This window comes from Macaca nemestrina, chromosome 10 (assembly GCF_043159975.1).
Source record: "Macaca nemestrina isolate mMacNem1 chromosome 10, mMacNem.hap1, whole genome shotgun sequence".
NCBI lineage: Eukaryota > Metazoa > Chordata > Mammalia > Primates > Cercopithecidae > Macaca > Macaca nemestrina.
In genome coordinates, this window is record NC_092134.1 from 13,476,989 (window position 1) to 13,492,273 (window position 15,285).

Here is a 15,285-nt window from a genome sequence, read left to right on the forward strand (position 1 = left end):
CTAGGCTTTTCATGTACCTGTGACCCAAATAGTGTATATCGTACCTGATAGGTAATTTTTCATCCCTCACTCCCCTCCTTGCCTTCCGCCTTCTGAGTCCACAGTGTCTATTATACCACTTTGTATGCCTTTGCATACTCATAGCTTAGCTCCCACTTGTAAGTGAGAACATGCAGTAGTTAGCTTTACATTCCAGGTGGAATTTTGAAAGTGACAATTTGTAGATCCAAATTAGACATTTTGAAATTAGAATTTTCAAGTAAGAGTATGGGGGTCATATAATGCTTGTCTTAAGGTATTTAATGCATTAAAAATATGTCATGAAGGCCAGAGGGTCTCTGTCATTTTTATCCTTCTACGTGAAGCTTAATAGAGTGTCAAGCACATAGCGTATGCCAAATAGAAGTTTATTAAATACATGGGTGAGTGAATATTGAGTTAAATTGTTCTTTAGAGCTAATATCCAAAGTATATTAAGTTTCACGCCAATAGGACATCCATGCAAATTAGCTTCCTGCATAGGGCAGAATTTTATCAGATTATTCTGAGTACCAAATTTCATGAAGGCTTTTGAACATTGGGTAATTTAGTTAAAAATAATGTGTGCCCTGCTTTTGAAGCATAAAAGACAAGCTCAGACTGATCTCCTAAACCCATCCCTTACGTGATGGCTGGTACCTTTTCACAGAACTCTGAGAATCGCTATTTAAATTGATGACTACCTCCGACACCCCAGCCAGAGCCCTCTATGTTGAATCACTGATGATTCTGCTTTGTTCTTTAGGATTGACCTGCAAGGACAAATGCACTTTATAATGAAAAACTGGACTCCAAAGAGTATTCTGTTTAACCCTTAGTGAGCCTGACAGTTTAATTAACCAGAATGCCCTGTTCTGGCTGATGAGGTTTTGTCACATGATACCCATAGCTCCTGAGGCACTTTGCTGATAGAAGTAATACTGTTGTGCTATTAAGTTTGAAAAGTGTAGTGAAATTTTTGCAGGTGAGTATAAAATATTTTATTGAATGATAATTTTAAAAATATGGGTGGCTGAGGCATGAGGATTGCTTGAGGCCGAGAGTTTGAGACCAGTCTAGGCAGTATAGTGAGACCCCGCCTCTACCAAAAAAAAAAAAAAAAAAAAAAAAAAATCAGCCAAGTGTGGTGGTGTGTACTTCTAGTCCCAGCTACTCAGGAGGCTGAGGTGGGAGGACCACTTGAGCTCAGGTGTTTGAGGCTGCATTGAGCTCTGATGGTACCACTGCACTGTAGCCTGGGTGACAGAGTGAGAACCTGTCTCAAAATAAAAATTAAAATGAAAAATATGGGTGGGAGTTTGGGAAAGTTCTAGAAATGGATGGTGGTGATGGTTACACAATAATATGAGTGTACTTAATGCCTCTGAACTATACACTTAAAAATGGTTAAAATGGTAAATTTTATGTGTATTTTGCCTCTGTAAACAATTTAAAAAATAAAATTTAATACTAAACACACATACACACACACACATTTGGTGAACACACACAGGAATTCACCCTATGGCCTTATGAACAACACTACAATGGGAACGTTAAATGTACCTCGTGGTCAAATAGAGAATTAGGGTCTTTTATCTGGGATGAATAGACAGTGTTCCCACTTTAGGCACATCCTGGAAACAGAAAGAACAGAAATAATCAATGCTGATGCCTGTCCTATTTTCCTTCTGAGAAGGCGAGTTGGCCCTGACAGCTCAGTACTTTGGTCCAAGGTTATGTGGTGAGTCAGTGACGACTCTAGGAATAGAGTGCCGGGATCCCGATCCAGTTCCCTCCTTCTCACTTCTAAACCTACATGAGAACATTTCCAGTTTCCCAGGATGTTCCTCACAGAAAGATTTTTGAGCACAGACATCTGGCTGACATTGAGCCTGAGGCGGATTTCTGCGACAGTTGAAGCCGTTCTGGAACAAAGAATGCTCTTTATTGCCCACATTGTGATTGGGCCTCCTGGTTGGTATGTGCTGTATAAGCATATGTGCCCAAGGTTTCCACCTCAGTGTCCTCTTCGTAGGTACGGAGACTTTTATTTTTTATTTTATTTTATTTTTTTTTTGAGACGGAGTCTTGCTGTGTCGCCCAGGCTGGAGTGCAGTGGCATGCTCTTGGTTCCCTGCAACCTCCACCTCCGAGGGTCAAGTGATTTTCCTGCCTCAGCCTCCTGAGTAGCTGAGATTACGGGTATACAACACCACTCCCGGCTAATTTTTTGTATTTTTAGTAGATATGAGGTTTCACGATGTTGGCCCAGCTGATCTTGAACTTCTGGGCTCAAATGATCCGCCCACCTCAGCCTCCCAATGTGCTAGGATTATTGCATGAGCCACCATGCCCAGCCTATAAGGAGACTTTTAAATGGAGCCAGAATCAAAGTCTCAGAATTGAAATAATTTTTATATTATGCAGTCTCAATTTCCAGCACTGTTCCCTTTATCTCTGCTTCTGACAAACTTTACTAATGGATCTTTCTTTCACATTTTTCCTCCTGGGCCCAAAATGACTTCAGAAGCTTTCTCAACATGACACTTTATAGCCACTCTCAGTTTATTGGAAGTAACACCAGTGATCAAAGTCCAGTTGCTAGTCCTGGTCAAATTCATCTCTCATCCAAGGTAGAAGATGCCTTCCTCAGCACTCCTCATAGATAGGCCCCGTTGAACCTCGGCCTAAATACTTACAATGACTTTGGACATCCCAACCCATTTTCCAGCAACTCTCATTCTTAGAACATTCTTATTTGGAACTGAAACCTTGCACTTTTAAAAACCACTGGTTCCATTACGTTGAAACACATGAAATTAGAAAGTAGTCTGATATCTCCAACCAAAATGAGAGATTAATATTGATTAATAGTCAGATTACTTGATTAATTATTAAAATAACTAAGGTTTAATTAGCACTTACCATATGACTGACTGTCTGAGTACTTTATGTGAATTAACTCTTACGGTCCTTGCAACTTTCCTGCAAGATAACTAGTTTTATTATCTCTATGATAGTCAACTAGCTATCCAAATAGCTCTCCCACTCCAAATTGCCTTCTCTTTTATTTTTTCAAGTTTTTTTTGTATAGACGGGGGCTCCCTATGTTGCCTAGGCTGGCCTCAAACTCCTAGGCTCAAGTGATCCTCCCGCCTTGACCTCCCAAAGTGCTGGGATTACAAGAGTGAGCCACTGCGCCCGGCCACCTTCTTTTTTTTAAGTGAAACATTTTAGATCCCCTCAAGCTTTGGATGTTCTTTTCTGGTAGATTTGTCTTTCCACAGAGAGTTTCTACAAGTCCATGTGGTCTGAATAGCACTGAATACATTGGGATCTTTCCATCTCCATACTGGGCTTTAAACCTCTGCCAATTACCTGGGCCCTTTGGGTAGTTTTGATCACATCACTGACACCATTGGTCTGTTAAATCATTACCTACCTTTCCACAAGTTTGCTTTTTCTTAAAAACATCTTTATGTTCTATATTTATTCCATTGACAATTTAAAAATTACCATCCTACTGAAGTTTTTCTTGTTGGTCTTGATCCATTCTTCCAGCCCACTGGGGTTGTTTCATGCTCTTATTCTGTCATACAGCCCCTTTCTTTTTCCTGCCAGTTTCCTGTCACCCTTGTAAAATTGTTGGACAGGTCTAAACACACAGCTAAGGCCCCCCTTTCAGTCTAACACTGGCCCATGAATATCCCTCTGTTTGCTTCCTTCTGGGAAGCAGGTAAATGCTTCTGAAAAACATTTTCATAGAGTACAAATGCCCCGCTTACTTTAACCAGCCTATTTCTTGGAAAGCCAATGGACAGTTGATGCGTTTATTCTAGAAAAATATTTTGAGCTTGGCTGTCACCAAACAGATTCTCGTCCGCAGCACTTGTTTCTCTGGTTTCTGCCTAGTAATTAATGTTGTCCTAAAATAGTGGGAAGAAACTAAAGAGGGTAATTTGCAGAAAAAATCACTCATGCTGCGGAGGAGGGTATCTTAGCTGTTTCTTTCCTTTCTTCCTGTATTTAGGGGGCTCTGTGGTTTGATTGAGAAATTCCAGGTTATGCACATGGGCCAAATGGTTTTTTTAATTTTAATTTTAATTTTAATTTTTTTAGAGACAGGGTCTTGCTCTGTCATCCAGGCTGGAATGCAGTGGCATAATCATAGCTCATTGCCACTTTGAACTCATGGGCTCAAGCAGTCCTCCCACCTCAGCCTCCCAGAGTCCTGGGATTTCAGGCATGAGCCACTGTGCCCGGCCCCAAGTGATCTTTAGTTGGTAGCTCTTGGTTTGTGGCAGTGTTGTTAGCGAAAGGCAGATGGGAGGATGAGAGGGAGCACCTTAACTGAATGGAGGGAAGAAAGAAGGACAAAGGAGATGGAGAGGACAAACATTCAGTAAGCACCTGCTGTATACTGGGCACTGTGTTCAATATGTCATCCAGTGAGGCAAGCTAGTATACCCACTTTCAGATGAAGAAACTGAGGCTCCGAGAGGTGATAAATACAGACTTTAACAGATATCAGTGATATGGGAAGTGTAAAAGTCAGGATTTAAACCAGGGTCTGTAAGAATCTATCATCCAGGTCTTTCTACTGCAGCACGATGCCTTAGGGAATCAGCTACCTGTTAAGAGGAAGGGCAGGTGAGGAATATAAATGGAAAGAAAAACAGAGGTTTTTCCTCTCTGTCCAGAGGAAATTCTGAGGGCCAGGAAATTCTGAGATTATCATTGCCTCTGGGCCTGCTGGGATGGAGGAGTTTGGGGGCTGCCATAGGCCTTTTGGAATCTCCAGTGGTGATGTTCATTGCTTTGAGTAGCTCTCTGTCCCTAAGTCTGCAGAGGACCCAGGCTACCAGGGAAGAGATTATTTGGGCCACAGTAAGTGTTGTTAAGCTATAATCCAGGGTTTGAATAAAATCAAGCACCGTCTCATCAGGATGCCTGCTCTCTCCTGCTTTTTTAGAAACGGATGCGTTTTAGGAAAAAGAACCACAAAACCAGCGTCTTTATAGCCTGTCCTGTTTTCTGTTAACTTCCATTATAAAAATTGGAGCGAGATTTACAGCACAAAACTATTTTCAATATACTCAATGGAATTTCTTTTCTGGGTTTTACCAACACTCTGTACTTCTGGGATCTTCTTCTTCTTTTCCCCCAGTGTTGTAGAAGTATCTCCCGTGATTGTGGCTATTCATGTACTTGTTGGGGTCTCTCACCCTGATGGGACACTTATTAAGTAAGGGATGATATGATTTCTCTTTGTGTATACCACACTGCATGCAAGGAGTAATTTCTCATAGCAACGATTAAGATCTTGAAAACAAAAAATAAAGACACATTGGACCTTAGTTGTCATGGCACTGAGTCGAATTGCCTTAGATGTCAACTCAGATGGCTCATGCCATCCAAAATATCCTCACCTTAATGTACCAAAATATCCTCAGTTGGAACTCTGGGAAGGCCAACCCTGCAGCCTGGACTTCCTGTAACGGTAAGGATCTTGGGACTTGTTGGCTGGCAGAGGTTTCTGTGCAAATTCATTTTAACTGTGCTTGCATCCTTTTGGAATAGATGACAATTGGTAATTCTGAATTGAGATGATTTCGAAAGCTGTACTTCTGGTGCCATGCCTGAAATTAGTTTGAAATAGGAACAGCGGGGGAACAAATTGTATTGTGTGCAGTATCAAGCATTTCCCTGGCCCTTCTCCCCACTAGCAAGCCAAATTACAGCAGCAGATGGACCTGCAGAAAAATCACATTTTCCGTCTGACTCAAGGACTGCAAGAAGCTCTAGATCGGGCTGATCTGCTGAAGACAGAAAGAAGTGACCTGGAGTATCAGCTGGAAAACATTCAGGTGAGGACTGGCAGAGGGAATCTGCTTAAAAATGGTCTGCACGGCTGGGCTCAGTGGCTCATGCCTGTAATCCCAGCACTTTGGGAGGCTGAGGTGGGCAGATCACCTGAGGTCAGGAGTTCGAGACCAGCCTGGCCAACATGGTGAAACCACGTCTCTACTAAAAATACAAAAATTAGCTGGGCGTGGTGGCGGGTACTTATAGTCCCAGCTACTTGGGAGACTGAGGAAGGAGAATGGCTTGAACCCAGGAGGTGGAGGTTGCAGTGGGCTGAGATCACACCACTGCACTCCAGCCTGGGCAACAGAGCAAGACTGTCTCAAGAAAATAAACAAACAAACAAACAAACAAATAAATAAAATGGTCTGCAGAGGCAAAGCACGATGGTAGAGTCATCTGGTAAAACTGTCGGTATCTTTTTGCTGCATATTGTGTGTATTTTCCCCAAGATTTTATTTTCAAAGATTTCAAACATTCAGAGAAGTTGGAAGATTTCTATAGTGACCATGACCTACAATGAACCTGTTGCTATTTTTACTTTTTCACGTATTTATCTATAAATACATCTTTTTTTCTCCTTTGCAGTAAAATTGGGACTAAATAAATACCGACTCAGTACTGTTTGTGTTGAATTTTCACATGTTAGCATCCTAACAGCTTCACTGTTTAGTTTCTTAAAGTACCAACTTTAAAAGTAGACTTCTGTCTGGGTTTGAGGTTAGTGTGTTTTCTTGAATTTTAGGTTCTCTATTCTCATGAAAAGGTGAAAATGGAAGGCACTATTTCTCAACAAACCAAACTCATCGATTTTCTGCAAGCCAAAATGGACCAACCTGCTAAAAAGAAAAAGGTGAGTCAAAGTGTTTGAAAAGTGGGAGTTGTCAGTTTCACTCATCATTCATGGCTCAGTGCACACCACTGCGATATATCATCATAGAAACATAGAAGAAAACAAAGTACACTTCTTTTTTATTTTTGGTTTTATTTTGGGTTGAAAAATAGATTTTGAGATAATTATAATAGGTCTTATCGAAAGATATCATTAATCAAATGTAACAAACTACTTTTTGTTTCTGGCCATTCAAATCGTAGTATCTTTCGCTGTTAAAGAAGTCATCCCTTTCCAGCCCACACACATAGCAGCTGGAGCAGAGGGGGTGTATGCAGAGAGAAAGATTTATACCTAAGTCATGTATACATGACTCCAGAGGGGGTTAGCAAGTCACGAGTATGCAGCTTCAGCAGTTCAGGTCTATCATACCACACTCCAGAAAGGACTTTAACAGTGATCTAGTCCAGTCCTTTTGACTGGCTCACAAAGAGACAAGAACTCAGGGAGTTGGAGTGACCTGCCTGAAGTGTCTGACTGGACACTTCTCCGCTCTGCCAAGTACTGAACATCCCTTTTAGATCGTAAGAGACGAATTACAAACTAGGGGCAGGGTTATACGTAGTGCACATGAGAAGATTGTTTTTCATAAGCCCAATCTATACATGCTTTTCCCACTAAAGCCTTCATACTAGGTTTGGCCAGGTGTTCCCAGTTCCAAGAAAAGTTTCAAAGGAGCTTGCAGTTTCCTTCCAATTGCAGAAGCCTACCATAGTGGCAGTGGCAGTGGTTTTACAGGAGAGGCCTTGATGACTTAGAATACTTAGGAGGGAGGAGTGGAGGGCTGAAGTTGACAGTTATCTCAGTATTTCCAATGCTGTCTTCACTGTAAGGGGATGAGCACAACATTCAAAGGCCGCCTCCCACTAGACGTTGGCTGCATGGGAAGGATTTTCTTGCATGCTGCGTGACTGTAAATGGTTGTTATGCTTATGATATTTAATCTTTTTTATTTTAGCAGTGAACTGTTATCTGGTTATGTCACTTGATTTAGTTAGGGTGTTTCCATTTGTTATTTTTTTTTTTTAGTTAACTTTTTTTTAAGTTGCATTATTCTGTTTTCCTTTTTTTCATGTATAGTAAATATTTTCATTTGCCTTTTTTTTTTTTGAGTAAGCCCCTTGTTTTGACCTCATTTTAGCATTCTTTTTAAAATTTTGCTTCCTTTTACAAAACACTCATCTCTGTGTCTTGTAACTGAGCATCATGAGACATATTTCAAGGCAAGAGTGACCTCTGAACCATCTCTCCTGACTCCATACTCCATACTCTCCTGATTCCATTTTTTGAATGGGAAAGACTCAGGACATGACTCTCCTGTCTTGGCAATGCTAAAGGAAGAGGTGGTGGCCATTCAAGCATCTTTAATCCTCTTGGTGAAAACTTCCGCACCCCTATTTTTTTCAGCCGACTGGAACGGGCTGTGGCTCAGCCTACCCTTCCCCCAATTCACATGCCATTTTTACTAAATACACTTACAGTGAGTATGCTCCTGGCTTTTGTGGTTTGCTCCTCCCGAGTCAGATTTCCTTTAGCTAGTTTCAAGTGCCAGTTTCCAGGAGTTAGGAGATATCTCTGTTTCCATTGCTAGGGTTTATTTAGTCGACGGAAAGAGGACCCTGCTTTGCCCACACAGGTTCCTCTGCAGTACAATGAGCTGAAGCTGGCCCTGGAGAAGGAGAAAGCTCGCTGTGCAGAGCTAGAGGAAGCCCTTCAGAAGACCCGCATCGAGCTCCGGTCCGCCCGGGAGGAAGGTAGGGGCTCACTCTCTCCAAAGTGCTCAAGGCTGTGGAAAAGGCAGAGGATTGATCTCAGTGAGATCAGCCAAGACTAACTAGTTCAGTGTCTGTTTATGGCCCATATGCTTTCAAACCAGACATCCCATGTCTGAAAAATGTATAGCCCCTGTGTGTTGCCAAGTTGATGTGACGCATATTCTTTTGGTCTTGGGTCCTTGAAAGACAGCCCAGGGACAGTCTGCTTGGTTTGGTTCTCTAGGCTACCCAGCTAACCAAAAGGCATTGTCCTGGTCTCTCTGCAGCTGCCCACCGCAAAGCGACGGACCACCCACACCCGTCCACGCCAGCCACCGCGAGGCAGCAGATCGCCATGTCCGCCATCGTGCGGTCACCAGAGCACCAGCCCAGTGCCATGAGCCTGCTGGCCCCGCCATCCAGCCGCAGAAAGGAGTCTTCAACTCCAGAGGGTACGTTCTCAAGGGGCCGTTGTTGTTGTATGGAAATTTCTTTTTAGTTGACTAAGACATGCAGGCATATGGTAAAAATTACAAGTAATACTAGGGGATAAAGATTAAAAAGTCAGTCTTGGCTGGGCGCGGTGGCTTACGTCTGTAATCCCAGCACTTTGGGAGGCCGAGGTGGGCGGATCACCTGAGGTTGGGAGTTCAAGACCAGCCTGACCAACATGGAGAAACCCCATCTCTACTAAAAATGCAAAATTAGCTGGGTAGTAATCCAGCTACTCAGGAGGCTGAGGCAGGAGAATCGCTTGAACCTGGGAGGCAGAGGTTGTGGTGAGCCGAGATCGTGCCATTGCACTCCAGCCTGGGCAACAAGAGTAAAACTCCGTCTCAAAAACAAACAAACAAACAAACAAACAAAACGAAGTCAGTCTTCTGGCTCCCCATCCTCAGATCCCTTACCCAGACTCAACCATTGCTTTCAGCCATTGTATCCTTCCAGTGATGGTTCATGTATGTGACCACATGTCTGTATCATTCATGTATCTTACATTGTGTGATTATATTTAAAGAATATGAGGAAATAGGCTGGGCATGGTGGCTCACGCCTGTAATCCCAGCACTTTAGGATGCTGAGGCAGGCGGATCACCTGAGGTCAGGAGTTTGAGACCAGCCTGGCCAACATGGTGAAACCTCGTTTGTAGTAAAAATACAAAAATTAGCTGCGTGTGGTAGCACACTCCTGAAGTCCCAGCTACTTGGGAGGCTAAGGCAGTAGAATCGTTTGAACCCAGGAGATGGAAGTTGCAGTGAGCCGAGATCACCCCACTGCACTGCAGCCTGGGTGATAAAGCGAGACTCCATCTCAAAAAAAAAGAAAAAAAAAGATTATGAAAAAATAAGCACATCTCTCTCTCAGGTCTTTTTTCTTTTATAAATATCATAGTGGTGGCTCACGCCTGTAATCCCAGCACTTTGGGAGGCTGAGGTGGGCGGATCACCTGAGGTTGGGAGTTCAAGACCAGCCTGACCAACATGGAGAAACCCCATCTCTACTAAAATGCAAAATTAGCCGGGCGTGGTGGCGCATGCCTGTAATCCCAGTTACCTGGGAGTCTGAGGCAGGAGAACTGTTTGAACCTGGGAGGCGGAGGTTGCAGTGAGCCGAGATCAAGCCATTGCACTCCAGCCTGGGCAGCAAGAGTGAAACTCCATCTCAGAAACAAAAACAAGAAAAAATAAGCACATCTCTCAGGACTTTTTTCTTTTATAAGTATCATAGCCCACTACAGTATACACTGCAAGACACCTTCATTTCATTAAAGTGCTATCATAGAGGTTTCACGTTAGTACATAAGGACCAACCCCATTCTTTCAGAGAACCACACAGTATTCTGTAGTGTGAGCATGCAATTCACCTGTTAAACCAGGCTCCTGTTGGTGGCCATTTAGGTTGTTTCCAATCCCCTGTTACTGTAAACACCTTGCAGAGGACATCCTGTGCCTCTGTGAGTGTTGTGCTTGGAGAAATTCCTGGGAAATGAATCATTGGGTTAAAGGTCATGTACATTTTGAATATTGGTAGTTTGTGCCAATCTATATTTCTACCAGTGTGAGGAGTTCTCTTTCTGGTCTCAAATGTACTCTGTTTACCTAGAGATTAAAAGGACTTAAGAAAAGGCCAAGGAAGCTGGTTTGGAATGTCTTAAGAACACTAGGGTAGAGCTGTGGTTTAGCATCATGGCATTGCAATCAAGCCTGTTTTGGTTGTAAACCAGATGGTGTTTTCTTGTTGCTGTTGTTTTTCTTTAGCCAGAAGTTATTTTCTTCCTCCTGTGTATATATAACTCCTTGAATCACAGAGCTTTTTTTTTTTTTTTTTTTTTTTTTTTTTTTTGAGACAGAGTTTCGCTCTATTGCCCAGGCTTGGAGAGCAGTGGCATGTTCTCAGCACACTGCAACCTCTGCCTCCCAGGCTCAAGCGATTCTCATGCCTCAGCCTCCTGAGTAGCCGGGATTATAGGCATGAGCCACCATGCCCGGCTAATGTTTTTATGTTTTTAGTAGAGATAGGATTTCACCATGTTGGCCAGGCTGGTCTTGAACTCCTGACCTTAAGCGATCCAACTGCCTTGGCCTCCCAAAGTGCTGGGATTACAGGTTTCAGCCACTGTGCCCAGCCAAAGAGCTTTAATCTTAAAGTCATTAAAATGGTGGTGACAATATAGAGGAAAGCATTGCTTCTGGCTGTGGTGTCCACTGAAACTTCCCTGAATAGTGATAATATGATAATACTACAGTATATTGCTCCTTCACGTATATTGCACCAAACAGTTTCAAAGTGCATTCCTGTTATTTATTCCTTGCACGTTTCCAAGAAAGGAAGGGGGGTGATGTTGTAAGGAGAGCCTACCATCGTATAGTCAGTCAGTCTCCTACCAGTAACATGTTCTTAAACAAAGCCTGATTCCTAATTACTGGATAATGGAGATTTTAAGTTGAGCCTTATAAATCTAGAAGCATCTGTTAATGTTAAAATAGTTTCACAATCTGTAACTCACCTGTTCTAATGGTTCTACCAGAGTTGGATTAAAAATGTGGATCCTGACATTTTCTTTCCATAGTAGTCCCCTATTATCCAGGGCTTCACTTCCTGTGGTTTCAGTTATGTGGTTATCTGTGCTCTAAAAATATTAAATGAAAAATTCCAGAAATAAACAATTGTTAGGTTTTAAATTGAGTGTCGTTCCGAGTTGCATGAGGAAATTGCACACAGTCCTGCTCCATCCTGCCTGGGATGCGAATCATCCCTTTGTCCCGCATATCCACACTGTATTCGCTCCCTGTCCATTAGTCACTTAGTAGCTCTCTTGGTTATCAGATTGAAAAAGCAGTATATACAGGGTTCAGTACCATCCGTGGTTTCCGGCATCCATTGGGGGTCTTGGAATGTATCACCTGAGCATAAGCGGGGATTACTATATTGAAAGCTGCTTCTAATTAGTTAGGTCACTGTTGAGAGGGTGCCTATTACATGGAAAAAAATCAATCTTGTTAATTTTTTTTCCTCTTTGTGGAGAACAGGGTCTCGCTATGTTGCCCAGTCTGGTCTTGAACTCCTGGGCTCAAGCAGTCCTCCCGCCTCTGCCTTCCTAAGTGCTGGGATTACAGGCATGAGCCACTGCACCCAGCTAATCTTCTTAATTTTAACAGTCTGGAATACAAATGTAAGAATCTGTTCTTATATTTACATTTCATCCATCCATAAATTCTTATATTCATAAAAGTTGTATTTTGAACAAAAGGAATTTACTCGTGGAAAAACTTGACATAAAAGAATTCTTCAGTTGTTTAATATATTTGATAATTGGAAATTCTATAATTCATAATAGTGATTTTTAAATTGGATTCTGAAAAGCTCTAGATATATGATTTCATCTGGAAAACAAAACTTTCACAACTAAAATATTTACAAACAATTTATTTAAAAGCTAATGTTTCTTTATGCCCACAGACATCTACACCATTATATAGTCAGTCAATCTCCTACCAGTAACATGTTCTTAAACAAAGCCTGATTCCTAATAACTGGATAATGGAGATTTTAAGTTGAGTCTTATAAATCTAGATGTATCTGTTAGTGTTAATGTTTCAAAATCTGTAACCTGTTCTAATGGTTTTAACAGTTTTATTGAGATGTAATTTGCATACCATACAGTTCACTCATTAAAAATGTACAATTCAGTCTTTTCCAGTAAGTTTATAGGGTCGTGTAACCCTCATCACATTCCAACTTTTGAACAATTTTGGCACCCCTCACCCAAAAAATACTCCATACACATTATCGGTGCCCCCATTCTCCTTCCACTAATGTTCCTTTTGGCAACCACCAATCTACTTTCTGTCTCTGTCGATCTGCTCTCTTAGACATTTCATATAGATGAATCATGCTGCATGTGGCCTTTTGTGTCTGGCTTGTTTCATGGAATGGAATGTTTTCAAGGTTCACCCATGTTGTAGCATGTATCAGAACTTCATTCCTTTCATGGCTGAATAATATTCCATTGTGTAGATGGCACATTTGATTATCCATTAATCCATTTTCATTAGTCCATTTTCACACTGCTGATAAAGACATACCTGAGACTGTGTAATTTATACAGAAAAAGAGGTGTAATATACTCATAGTTCCATGTGGCTGGGGATGCCTCACAATCGTGGTGGAAGGCAAAAGGCATGTCTCATATGGCAGCGGCAAAACAGAATAAGAACCAAGCGAGAGGGGTTTCCCCTTATAAAACCATCAGATCTCATAAGACGTATTCTTCACCACAAGAACGGTATGGGGGAAACTGCCTGCATGATTCTGTTATCTCCCACAAGGTCCCTCCCAACACATGAGAATTATGGCAGCTGCAATTCAAGATGAGATTTGGGTGGGGACACAGCCAAACCATATCACCATTGATGGACATTTGGGTTGTTTCCACTTTTTAGCTGTCATAAATTATGCTGCTGTGAACAATTTATGTACAGATTTTTGTGGGTACATATGTTATCAGTCCCCTTGGGTCTATAGCTAGGAGTGGAACTGCTGGTTCCTGGGGTAACTATGTTTAACCTTTTACGGAACTACCAGACTGACTTCCACCAGGAATGTGCGAGGGTTCCAGTTTCTCCACATCCTCAGCAACACTTACCTTCCTTTTTTTAGACTGTAGACATCCTAGTGGTTGTGACGTGGTGTCTGCTTGGGGTTTTGATTTGCATCTCTCTAATGACTAATAATGTTGAGCATCTTTTCATGTGCTCGTTGGCCATTTATCCTCTTTGGGGAGGTGTCTATTTAAATTCTTGGCCCATTTAAAAATTGGGTTGTCTTTTTATTATTGAGTTGTAAGAGTTCTTTATATATTCTAGATATGAGTCCCTTATCAGAGATTTGATTTGCAAGTATTTTTTCCCTTTCTGTGGGTTGTCTTTTCACTTTCCTGATGGGATCGTTTGCAGTACTCTAATGATTTTTTAAAACATTTTCCTCCAGAATTTAGTCGGCGTCTTAAGGAACGCATGCACCACAATATTCCTCACCGATTCAACGTAGGACTGAACATGCGAGCCACAAAGTGTGCTGTGTGTCTGGATACCGTGCACTTTGGACGCCAAGCATCCAAATGTCTCGGTAAGATCAGCAGTTGTGCATCTGTGCTGGGCACCTGTGTGTCTCCAGCTAAAAAAAGTCTATCAGGTGGAGGTGATTTTTTTCTAACTCATCATGTAGTGCATTCATTTTTGAGCTTCTTATTTCAGTGGGAGGATGCTATTTCCCCCTTTTGAAGCTGTGAATTTATGTATGTCTGCAGCTCATGACTCCAACCTGCTGCTCAAAGTGCCTTAGGCTTTGCTAATTTCCAGCCCCTTTTTGTCAGGCTGGTCTCTCCCTACCTTTCTGCTGGCTCCAACTGAAACATGCAAGTATGTTCTTTACACACCTGTTTGTGGGCGGCCTGGATTGAAGCCTGGAAAACTGGATCAAGAGCACTTGGCACTTTTGTTTCCCCTTTCTGCAGGGGCCTGGCACCAGGGGAAGCTCAGGAGACTACCTGCAAGTCAGGGCCAGATTCTCTGGGCCTGGCTGGGGTGGAGAAGCCCAGGGGTTGGCTGGCAGAGGAAGGGAAGGGTCCGGGGTCAGCTGAGCATGCCCTCACGTTGCTCACTGTTCTTCCCTAGAATGTCAGGTGATGTGTCACCCCAAGTGCTCCACGTGCTTGCCAGCCACCTGCGGCCTGCCTGCCGAATACGCCACACACTTCACTGAGGCCTTCTGCCGTGACAAAATGAACTCCCCAGGTCTCCAGACCAAGGAGCCCAGCAGCAGCTTGCACCTGGAAGGGTGGATGAAGGTGCCCAGGTACCGTGGCAGGGTGGCTTGGGCTGGAGCAGGTGCTGGCACAAGCCACTTCTGTCCCTGATGTTTTCTAGGGAAGTGTCTTTTCTAGGAATTCTGCCACCCCCTCATCCCATCCTCCAGCCTGATGATTCTTCTGAGTTCAGACATTTTTCTTTTCCATCTTGCTTTCCCCAGGAATAACAAACGAGGACAGCAAGGCTGGGACAGGAAGTACATTGTCCTGGAGGGATCAAAAGTCCTTATTTATGACAATGAAGCCAGAGAAGGTAAATTAATAATTCAGGGGGAAGGTCATTGCACGTGGCTAACCCAGGTCTCCCCAGTGCTGGCGCGAAGGCTTTGTTTTTTGGACTGCCTTGCAAGCCTTCTACGCTTTTCCATTTTTGAAACTTACA

General features: G+C 42.6%; 1 protein-coding gene across 9 annotated transcripts in view; it reads left to right on the forward strand.

Moving 5' to 3' along the window:
- Positions 1–15,285, forward strand: part of LOC105494878 (citron rho-interacting serine/threonine kinase) — a 195,409-nt gene that overhangs the window by 154,832 nt on the left and 25,292 nt on the right. For 6 of the 9 annotated variants that reach the window (XM_011763857.2, XM_011763808.2, XM_011763815.2 and 3 more), the window contains 7 exons: positions 5,748–5,888; positions 6,632–6,739; positions 8,370–8,532; positions 8,820–8,984; positions 14,024–14,161; positions 14,710–14,890; positions 15,065–15,156. In XM_011763857.2, the coding sequence (XP_011762159.2) occupies positions 5,748–5,888; positions 6,632–6,739; positions 8,370–8,532; positions 8,820–8,984; positions 14,024–14,161; positions 14,710–14,890; positions 15,065–15,156 (988 nt within the window). The remainder of the gene's footprint in view (positions 1–5,747; positions 5,889–6,631; positions 6,740–8,369; positions 8,533–8,819; positions 8,985–14,023; positions 14,162–14,709; positions 14,891–15,064; positions 15,157–15,285) is intronic. The other 3 variants (XM_011763825.2, XM_011763847.2, XM_011763874.2) reach the window with 1 other exon arrangement.